The sequence below is a fragment of the Haemaphysalis longicornis genome, unplaced genomic scaffold, assembly GCF_048455015.1.
Source record: "Haemaphysalis longicornis isolate Haplotype H1 unplaced genomic scaffold, Haemaphysalis longicornis Haplotype H1 scaffold_4, whole genome shotgun sequence".
NCBI lineage: Eukaryota > Metazoa > Arthropoda > Arachnida > Ixodida > Ixodidae > Haemaphysalis > Haemaphysalis longicornis.
In genome coordinates, this window is record NW_027526361.1 from 31654232 (window position 1) to 31664976 (window position 10745).

The 10745-nt window shown below is 45.8% G+C and overlaps 1 protein-coding gene across 3 annotated transcripts in view; it reads right to left on the bottom strand.

Annotated features, from left to right (window-relative positions):
- The window catches only part of LOC144178461 (pyruvate kinase PKM-like), a 33434-nt gene extending 23093 nt beyond the window's left edge, over window positions 1-10341 (bottom strand). Inside the window, exons 1-2 of one of the 3 annotated variants that reach the window (XM_077706336.1) lie at window positions 10126-10341; window positions 2444-2593 (exon numbers count right to left, since the gene is read on the bottom strand). In XM_077706336.1, the coding sequence (XP_077562462.1) occupies window positions 2444-2573 (130 nt within the window). In that variant the 5' untranslated portion in view covers window positions 2574-2593; window positions 10126-10341. Of the gene's footprint in view, window positions 1-2443; window positions 2594-2675; window positions 2859-3811; window positions 3858-10125 lie in introns of those variants that run through there. The other 2 variants (XM_077706335.1, XM_077706337.1) reach the window with 2 other exon arrangements.
- Between the last annotated feature and the right edge of the window lie 404 nt (window positions 10342-10745).

Here is a 10745-nt window from a genome sequence, read left to right on the forward strand (position 1 = left end):
AATTAACTGGTCCCAGTGGGGAACTAACTGGTCCCAGTTGGGATGCAATTGGTCCCAGTTGGTAGGCGACTGGTCCCAGTTGGGAAGCTGAAAGGGGGCAACTGGTCCCAGTTGGGAGGCGACTGGTCCTAGTTGGGAAGTTGAAATGGGACAACTGGTCCCAGTTGGGAGGCATGGTCCCAACTGGGAATCTGAAAGGGGCCAACTTGTCCCAGTTGGGCTTAAGCTGGTCTCATGTGGTAGGCATGCTTATCGAATGTAGAATCAATGTATAATGTTACAGATCATTGTCTCCTCTGAATTTGCGAAAGCTTTTAACCCGAGGTACCCTTAATTAACAAAATCAGACGTCGTAAAATTGCCGTTCTCGCGCACCGACGGGTGGCCCGAACTCTCACAGTTTCCTGCCGTTGCATATTATTTTCTCCTCCCTCGGCTTTGTAAATTATCATCCCTCTTAACTTCTCCTCCTGTGTCCTCATCCATTTATACTTTTCTTCCAGCACAACTCCGCAACACCCAGTCGACGCGTATGATGTAGGGGCGCGCTTGCGATCGAGACGGCCGTCCTAGGGCCGCGAGAGGGACGGTCGCGACGGCGAAGGACGGTCTCGCGAGCACGGTAGCTGAGAGGCGCGCTGCAGGGAATTAGAGTTTCGGATAGGGGGGAGATTTCACGACGCCTGCGACGCGCCAGAAAATTTTTTTTCTTGATGTGCGGGAAAACAAATTAGGCAAGAGCGCTTTTACCGGGCATACAAGCAAATACAAGCATAATCGCGAGGAACGCCAGCTGGAAACAGGTAGCAGAGAAAAGTGCAGATGTCGCGGCCACAATTGCCGTGGCAGAAAAACCCCGTCATTAAGACTGCCTTCAACGTGTGATTTTTATGAACTACGTTTATGAGCATGGAGGAAAACCTTTTCTTCCCGTCATGTTTATGAGCCACAGCAGCGTCCATTTTGATACGCCACTACGATGTTAAGTTAGCCGTTTTAGAGGCGTTCAATCATCGTGTATCGAAGTAACAAACTGGTGTACAATGTATATTTTAAACAAACCTAAAAAATATTGCATTCTGTAATTTTTGACATTTTGTTGGGCTAATTAAATGTTAAATGGCACATTTATTCAAAATTTTAGTCGTGCGGTTTCTGTAGTTTCGTACAAAGGCAAATGGCGCCGTACAGGTAAAACGTGATCGCAGTAATCGTGGTAACGCTACTGTTCTCTGATAGCCTACGTTTAAATATTTCGTGGGAGCACTATAGATTATATGCATAAGCTCTATAACAAGCAAGTTGTGCTTGAGGTCTCAAGGATTTTCCCCCAGCAAGGTGCAGCTATCGCAAGTTGAATAAGACTGAGGGACAAAGGATTTTGCCTCGGCTGGACTCTTGACAGTGCAGGTACGTGTCTCTGTTTTTTCTTTTTTTGTGTGCGTGACTATCATGAACTGGCCATTTAAGTGGTACTTGCTGCTTGAACTTTAGTTCTACAAATATGCTGTGCTCAACAAACGTGTTTTCTACGTGCTTTCGTTCTTAATTGCACCGGCGACCGCTCATGAAGGAAGTTGACTTAAATTTTACTTTATTTTGATTTTATTTTCACAAACCACACGTCCTAGGTATGTTTTTTTGACGCTGTGTCTAAAGGTACGTCGGACGTGCGCCGATCCTAGAATATAACGATACGTCGGACGTACGCTGACCCATAAAATCTGGTTGTCGTGCTGCATATCTAAATTGCCAAATTACATTTTCAGAGACCGGAGCCTAGGGGGCGGATGCTGAGAACAAGTGCAAGCCATTCTTCCACCTCACCCTCGCCTGCTGATACGGGGACACCATCGAAGCAGAGTGAAAAAAATCGTTGTGAGCCAAGGAAGCAATGAAGAGGAACTATATTGATGCAGTTTTAATAAATGACACCAAAGAAGCTCTGCTGCCTTGTGCCATTTATTGGTGCTACCTGGTTGCGCAGTCAAGTGCAGTTGGGAGAAACGTCCCGCTGCAGATGATTGTGGAACGGGGAGTGCCGGAGATCAGCTGCAAGTGGAGTAGGTGAGAATGGCCGCAACTGGTCCCAGTTGGGACCAGTTGCGGCCATTCCCAGCTATTCCACTTGCAGCTGGTCCCAACTGGGACCAGTTTCAACTGGTCCCAACTGGGATTTATTGCAACTGGGACCAGCTGCAACTGGTCCCAACTGAGATTCCCAGCTGGTCCCAGTTGGGACCAGTTGCAACTGGTCCCAACTGGGAATTGTTCCATAACCCAGTTTAACTGGGACCAGTTGGAACCAGTTGGATTCCCAGTTGAACATTTTCACTAGGGGAGGAATCTCCCCCGCTTTCCACAGGATCTGCCACTGGGTAAAAAATTGGCACAAGTTAGGACGCTCCAAACATGGGTTGCGTAACGACCGGCGGGCACTCACCGATGGTGCAGATGATGCCCGTGAGCCGCACGAAGGACGTCGGCTGGTTCACATCCAGGGTACTGAGATGCTCCAACAGGGTGTTGGCGTGGACGGCGTACACCTGGTGCGGTTTCGGGGGCTCGGCCATTTTCGGTACTTCCACGCGGTCTGCGAAATCAAAGGCGCCGCCGGTTGGCGCCCGCTTTCTCCGCACAGCAGCACCGCGCGGGTTTATCGGCCGTGTACTCACGATGGATCCCGACAGAAGCGACCGGCGGTTTACCTCTCCCAAGCGAGGCACAACGCGCGCTCCGCGCAGCCACACCAAAGGCAGCAAGCACACCACGCCCAGCGTTAACAGAGCGAAGATAACAAGGCACCGCGCGTCACCGTTCGGGAATGCCCAGTCGGATTTGGAGCGCGTGGGCAGCACGTGCCGCGTGCCTCCCGACCGGGCGCGCCGAGTGAGCGAGCCGCTGACGACGACGACGAAACCCTGACCGCACGTGAACCAGCCTGCCCCGCTATACCTGCCCTGACAGCCGTGCGATCCGTCCCAAACAGCAGGATAAAAGCAGGCGCCCGACGGGGTAGCCAACTCAATTTCACAAGCTGGGGGATGACTGCCGCAAGTGGCCTTCGAAACGGCAGTTAAAAGGTAGTTTCTCTCATGGCTCATCCAGAAAAATAAAGACGATAGCAAAATAATTTAGTTTGTGCAATTTTTTTTTTTCACCTTTTCTAACTAAGCGCTAGGTTTCACTGAGCTTCCCAAGCTGATCCTTGGGCAAATACGGCCTTGCAGAACAAAGTTGATCGGGCGTGGCAGTGCACCTGTTTCACTTAGCTCTAATATCAAAGGTTGGGCTCTAAGGAAAGGTGTACAAAGAATTTAGTGCCTGAACCACGAGATAAGCTGAGAGCCACACACTGGAAAAATTGTAGGAAACCTGAGGACCTATGGCTATGCGCACAGGGCCAGCAACAATGAAGCCCTGCAGTTTTCCACCGTTTTAAACGCACCTTCCAGCTCTCTAACATCAGCATGATCTGCCATAGTAAACCTGATCGCTGGCTTTGTTCTTACTTCTAGTAATGTGAAGTTTCTGGCATTTTCCAGATGTCCGAGCACTGTGTTTGCCTTTCGCCACCATGCCCCCACCACCACCACTCTCATCAAAGCCTCGAAACATTCCATGTTAAGTGGTAGCCCAATTCATACACTTTCGTCCACGGATCACGAACACACTGCTAAGCAAAGAGATATCTGTGGAGAACAGCGAAATGCATAAAAAGGACACAGCAAGCCCAAAAAATTGCGAGTACAGTCCCCTGGCATTTTGTTACCTTCTCGTGCGAAGGCGACGAAGTGAAATATGTGCTCACCATTGCAGCGACTCCTGCGCATAGAAAGCATACTTGTCGTTTCAACGGCACGGCATGCATTACATACTACGCTTCCGTGCAGGGCTTTTATCTACTAGCGGGTAATATCAGAAAGGTCAGCATTTGGGGCACTCGCCGATGCTATTCTGGGGATCCCAATGAAAGTGATAAGGGGCAAATTACAGTCAACACTACAGATGAGCATCACGTAGGCATGATAGCACACAAATGTTGGGCAATATTCATTCCCCATTGCCAAATTCATTACAGAGGTCGAACTGCACACCAGTATCAGATGTCAAAAAAAAAAAAAAATCATACAAACCTCCCACACCCTAACGGTCATGAAGCTTATTAAGCATAATTTTGGTTTTCTATGTACAAAAATACAAACAATCAGCATCTATGATTAAAACTTCAACTACTATACTTACGAACAGTAATGTCACTAGGTTTGCATTGAATCAAAATTTTGTCTTGCCAAAAATATTACTAACCGTGACAACCTCAGAAAATATAGTGCAGAAAATAACACAATACAAGAGAAGAGTGACAACAATGTGCACTCATCATCCTTTTTCTCTTCTGTTGCTGTTTAGGAGTCACATTTTCAAAGGTTAACAATGTCCAACTGTCCGCCCTAATGCAACTTGGCAAGCACACCATTTATTCCTGTGCAAATCATTTTGGGAATATTTTGCCCCTGGATGTCGAAACAACGTACATTGCATGATACTAAAACCAAGGTGAAAATTTTACCTCAAATGGCTAGTCAATCTTGGTATTTCTAATTTTCGGGGTTTAACACACCAAAGCTATTACTGGGTTATGAGTAGGGTTCTGCGTTTTCGGAGTTTATTTTTGAGCAAATTCAGAGGGCGTTTTTCAGAGTTGATTTATTTTTGCAAATTCGGAGTTTTTCGGATTATTAGGGTAGTAGAGGATTGATCTTTAAGAAATGCCATGTACAACAATAAAAAAAAATCAAACAGCAGAGACATTTTTATTGCACAGTCAATATTTGCAACATTCGTGGTGACATCCATTTACAACTCGTTGTAGTATATGCAGGCATATTTTCCAATGTCAGTGTCAGCTAACGAGGATCAGCTAGCAAGAGAAATCATCGAGGCCTACCAGATTGTTTCATTGAAAGACAAATGCGTTAGCACAGCTTCCATAACACTGACAAAGAAAGAACTGAAATTCTTATCAATCACTAGTTTTTGCCTTCCTAAAGTGAGTTTAACGCGGGTGTTTGAACTGTCATCCTCTACTTTTAGTTTATAGTTTTTATTGTATTTGCTTGTGCTCCTCCCATTTCCCTCTTTTCTTTCGTTCGCAGTGTACCGTGCCGTATAAAGGAGGGAGTAACAGTGAAAATAAACGAGTTGATAGTAGCGCCGTGTCCCGTCCACTTCGTTCGTACTGGTTCCTTTGCGCTTCAAAGGGTTCAATCTTTAGCGAAATTAGGTCAGAAAAGGGCGAATGAAATTTTAGGAAAAGAACATATCCCGGAAAAAGGCCCAAAGTAGAGTGGCAGGGAAGGTGACAAGTGTTTGACCTTGGTTCGACTATTGTTGTGGGGAGAGATCTTGTTTTTCATCAGAATGGTCCAAAGCGACTTACTTTGTGAAGCTTGGGAACGTAAGTGGAACGAACAAAAGTGGAAACATGAAAATAGAATAGGAAAAGTTGTTCAAGAATGCCAGGGAATAAAAAAGGGTAGTCTGGTTTTCACAGGCGGCTGTCCCTGAATTCGGAGTTTTTCGGACAAATCCGAATTCGGAAAATTTTCACCGGCGAGTGTTTTTTGATTTTATATGATTTATCCGAAAACGCAGAACCCTAGTTATGAGGCATGCCATAGTGGAGGGCCCTGGAATAATTATCACCATGTGGAGATCTTTAACATGCGCCGAAATTTTGACACCCGGGTAGCTTTGCTTTTTGCCTCCATCTGAAAAGCAGGCACTGCGGTTAGAATCGAACCCGTGTCATTTGGCTCAGAAGCACACCTATACCACTAAGTCACGCAGCAGATGATTTTCAGCTGTACTCCTTTGTTTTAGATGCGACGGCATCTTATTCACTCGCCTTGTCCCTCCATACGGCATTGTCGTTGTCCGTCCACACCCCTCCCCCATTCTCCTCGCCGCGCGAGCTGCGCTCTCCGCCGCTCACCCCCTCTCCTCTCCGATAGTGAACACTCTCGCGAGGGACATTGGATTGGATTCGATTGGATTGGCTTGGATTAGATTAAAGTGTATTGTGTTGCGTCATAGCCGCGCCACGTTGCGTCATAGCCGCGGCAGGGGGTTCACGGTACGTTTCACGCGATGGGAGAATCAACCTAATGGAAACAACAACGGAACCCCCTATGCGTCGCATCTACACAGGGGTTCCCGCGAGGGGAGGTGGGAGTAATTTTGTTTCGTTAGCAAAATTTCTCTTTTGTAATTATTACGCTTCTGCTGGTATTGTACTTGCCCGTTCTTACTTTCTGAAGCATTGCATGTATTTTTAACTACTTTCTACTTCTACATTGTACAGTCCCAGTCTCCTACAATGAAACCTCCTTCTCGATACTCTTATTTGATATTCATAAACTAAACTACATAGTAAACCAAACTAAGTTAATTCACCTCCGGTCGTAAAAATGGCCGTCAGACAGAACAGCTGCTAACGTCAAGCGGGCCATTCCACGCAAAATGTCCCAAGGGAAAAATTGGATAAACATTCATGGAAGCGACTGTTGCAACCCTGGCTGGCTTCCTCAATTCATGGTTATCAGCTGCCCACACCGCCCTGATGGTTAACCAAAGAGAAAGGGGAAAAAAAAAAATGCTCTTTTTGTTGTTTTACTGACAGTAAAACGGCGTACGTAGAAAATCTCAGTGTGCTGGTACAGTGAACTGAATCAGCTTTTCGTGGACAAGTTCAATGGATTTGTTTCAACTCACAGATGGATACACCTATCCCTAACTAGACCTTGAGTCACCCCTTCTAAATAAAGAATTATTAATCCCCAGCTGCGCGACATTTTATGACAGCGCTAACCTATGGTCTATGCCCAGTGAGGAGCTGAATGAGTGAATGAATGAAAAGTATTGTAGGATGGCTCTGTGAGGGGAAATGGGTGCAGGAGGGGAAAAAAGAAAGAAAAGGAAAACGTGCAAATGTGCACAGCCTCAATGCTCACTGCGCTTGTGGTTCTAAGTTAGAACACCATTTCTGCCGATTTGACAATACATTGAGGGAAAGCAGTTTGCCGTAAGTGCGAAATCATTTTAGACATAAGAAATTTCGAAACGTCAATCTGGCAGAAGTTGCATCGCTATATAGACAAAATGATTTTTGCGTGTACATACACTTCCACACCACATTTTCAGGAACATCAAATAAGTACCCGGCGGGGGAAAAAAAGAAAAAACTTGCACAGAAAAAATACCTGTGCAGAAGAAAAGCAACGAAGCAAAATATGAAGCTTTCTCGAAGAAAGAGGGTCGACAGTTTTTTTTTTTCTGGGACATTTGGCATTTAATGGCCGAAGCGTTTTGCTGCTCTGTTCCCAAAATTGACCCTAAAAACGTTTCTAAGGGTGCTAATGAGAAATGTAACACCAGACATAGAAATGAAAGTCAAAGGCATTGTTACGAGCAGCATAAAAGGCTTTACTGATGTGATAACAGAACCAGAAATGCCACTGCATATTAAAAGTTGTGTTGTGCCATGAACAGTGGCTGTTTGGGAGATTAGCTGAGAAGGGTGTTGCATTATGAATGTAGGGGTCACATGGAACCGACCAGCCTAAATGCCTTGAAATAAAGGTGTCGCTGATGCACCGCGTTCAGCAGAAAAACTGAATGTCGCAAGCAACATGGACTGACAAGAGGGACATGAGAAAAGAACAGGTCCCGCATGCCATGAAATGTAATCAATTCAGTTCAGAATGTGTTTTTTGATCCTTGACCAGAACATTTGAGGCTCTTGGCGGTAATGGCCTGTTCATGCAAGCCAACTCACCCCACCCAGCCTCGCACCATAAAGGGGTACCTGGGACCAATCTGGGGCCACCTTTTTGGTAAAGCCCCTTCCCAAATGATTCCACCATGCCACAAGGCACTGGCACCCTTTAAAGGGGGCCCTGCTCGCCCTATCCCTTCCCCAATAAATGCCGGCCAGAATTTTTTTCTTTTTCTATTCTGCTAAAATTATTTTTCCATGTCCAAATCCTCCCACTTGCAAGCCCCATGTTGAAACTGCTGGCTGTTGCTGCTGAAGTGTAACCTGCTTCAAAATTCACAAATAACGCCAGTTCACTCAATGTCTACTCTTTGGGGCTACTCTATGAAATCGCACCATTTTGGTGTGCCCCATCCAACGAAAGACACCCTTCGACACCATTAGAGAAACCGGCAGCTGTCGAAATGGTGGGAGCCACAGTGAAGCTACGTGTTTACTTGTTGTGTTCCTGGCAAACTGATAGCTGGAGGAGGCAAACAGATGACAAAGCAGGCTTGTGAGGCTGCAGCATAGCGCTGTGGTGCCAATGAAAGCAGCCACTTTCGGACTGTCAGTGCAAGGCGGGAGGTGTGTCTCTTCTCAAGGCCTGCTTATCTGTCTGCTTTTGTTTTTGGCAGGCTGCCCTGGCACCAGACAGGTGAGGGCAGCGAACCGTCTGCTCAAGGCAAGGAGACAAGGCGACACTGCCAGTTTTAGAAGTATTAGTTCTTTCACTAAGGTTGCATGCAGCCATTCCAGATTAATTGGCAAGTTTATATCTCACATACTTAAAGTTGCCTCGTGTTGTTCTTTTCCCTAGAATATCACTTAACAATCAAAGAAATAGAAAAAAAAATGTGTAAAGCATGCAACAAAGGCAAGCAGAAAAAAAAAAATACAAGCACCACTCGGTTAGTACTCAAACGTAGTTGGGGGTGGAATTCTCAATCAAATTCAAGCTAAATACCAATAGAAGTGTACGGTAGAGTCGCAGAGAGACTCGTAGAGAGACCAGTGGTTGCCTTGTAAACTGTAGCAATGCCAGGTAGAAAAGCCTGTTGCAAGACATTACAGAGCTTTTAATAATAATAGCATCTTAAAAAGCTATGCTGCTTTCAGTCCCAAATGTACAACAAAAAAAAGTAAGGGGGAAGGGAAGATGTTGGCCGTTTGGGGTCATTGGACGCATGTGGAGAAAGCATTTTAGGCCTTTTCCTATACGATAAAAACAGAAGCTTAAGCTTGCCATGTGTGATTATGAGTGGACCGATGAGCTAGTTAGTACCAATCCGAAAAAGAAAAAAAAAAGTTGCGCATGGGGGAAGGCACAGTGGCGCGACACCATGTTGTGCACCTCGCCCTTGACCCGTCCTTCATTTTCCGGTTGGGTTATTTGTCAACTTCGGCAGAAAATGCCAGAAGAATACCTTGTTTTCATGTACCGTTATGTGGCGCTTTTTTTAGTTTTTCTGGTTACATACATTTTTAAATTTGCCGCGCTAAGCGGTAAATGAACCAGATATGAAGCGCGCGAAAGTTTTGTGATTAATACAAAATGATAAAGCGTACAATAAAGGCCGGCTATATCGCGGCTAAGTAAACGTCTCAACCATTGTCCCACCTAGAGGCAAATTACAGAAAATGAAAGGGAAAAAAAAAAAAAACACGACCGCAGCGCGGCCATTCATTAGATTGCGGAAGTCGTTGCAGCAACGTTTCTAAGCTCATTCTATATAAGTATCTGCGATAAGCACAACGTCAAGGCAGGGTAAATGATTGTTAAACGTTCTAAAAACGCCCGACCTACAATTCTGGGCCCGTGAAAACTGTAGCGAAGCAACCTGCGGGAAATACCGTGCGTGTCTTCGGCCACGTCCACCGGTCTCGTCGCTTCACTAAGCTTTACGTAAACGCGAACCAAGCAGATTTCGAGCAAGGCGTTAACAGGCCCAACAGCTTTGTAGACGCAATGTAAGCGATGAGAGTTCCGCGGGCTGAACCCCCACGAAAACCCCGCTGGCAACAACGGATGCGGCATGTCGACCTTGTCAAACTCTTGAAGGAGAAGAGGCGGTGACAGCCTTCGCGCTCGCAATGCAGAGTTGCCACGCGATTTATACGAGGTATCATTGACACGACTGATGTGGAACACCGGTGGAAACATGCTTGTTCGAACGGCAATTTGCTTTTTCTTTCTATTTTCGAGCGCGAGCGAACAGGAACCGCTTCGTACATGACATTCACGGATGGCAGCCGCTACTGGCGGCGACTAAGAGCGGAAGAGAGGGGAAAAAGAGCGTGATACTTACATCAGTGGTCTTATCGGGTGATGGTAAAACGCTTATCGGGCTTTGTCTTGTCGCGAGTTGTGCGGGCTGCCGATGTGACCTTGCCGCAAGCAGGCGAGCGCGAATGAAACTTGAAAGAGAACCGTTCAAAGACTCAACTTCGACCTCGCTCAGCAGCCCCTACAAGCAGAACCGCGACACAGCCACAGACACAACCAACACCCTCAACAAAAGCGACAAAAGGCTATGAGTCGCTTCCGCCGAAATTACATTTTTTGAGCACAGATGGCGTTACAGTACTACGCTATTTTTGTGATACTGTTACAAACAAAACAAATTCTTCATTATTTTTACATAACTGCATTATGTTTTTATATACTATACTAGTTATAAAATTTATATAATATTTATGGCATAATATTAACCATTAGATGATGCGTATGGTAACGAGAGTACAAAAATGTGCGCGTAATTTAAAAATGTCTGTTTACGGTGCAATGCTCATAGAAAGATAGCAGGGTCAGCTCCACGGTCACAGCCAAATCGCTCAGTGCTCTATTAGACTCTTAGCTCTTGCTTATCAGAACTTTATAGTTCCAATCTGGTTTGTAGCCCTTCAACACCATGCAAGAGCCGAGAGA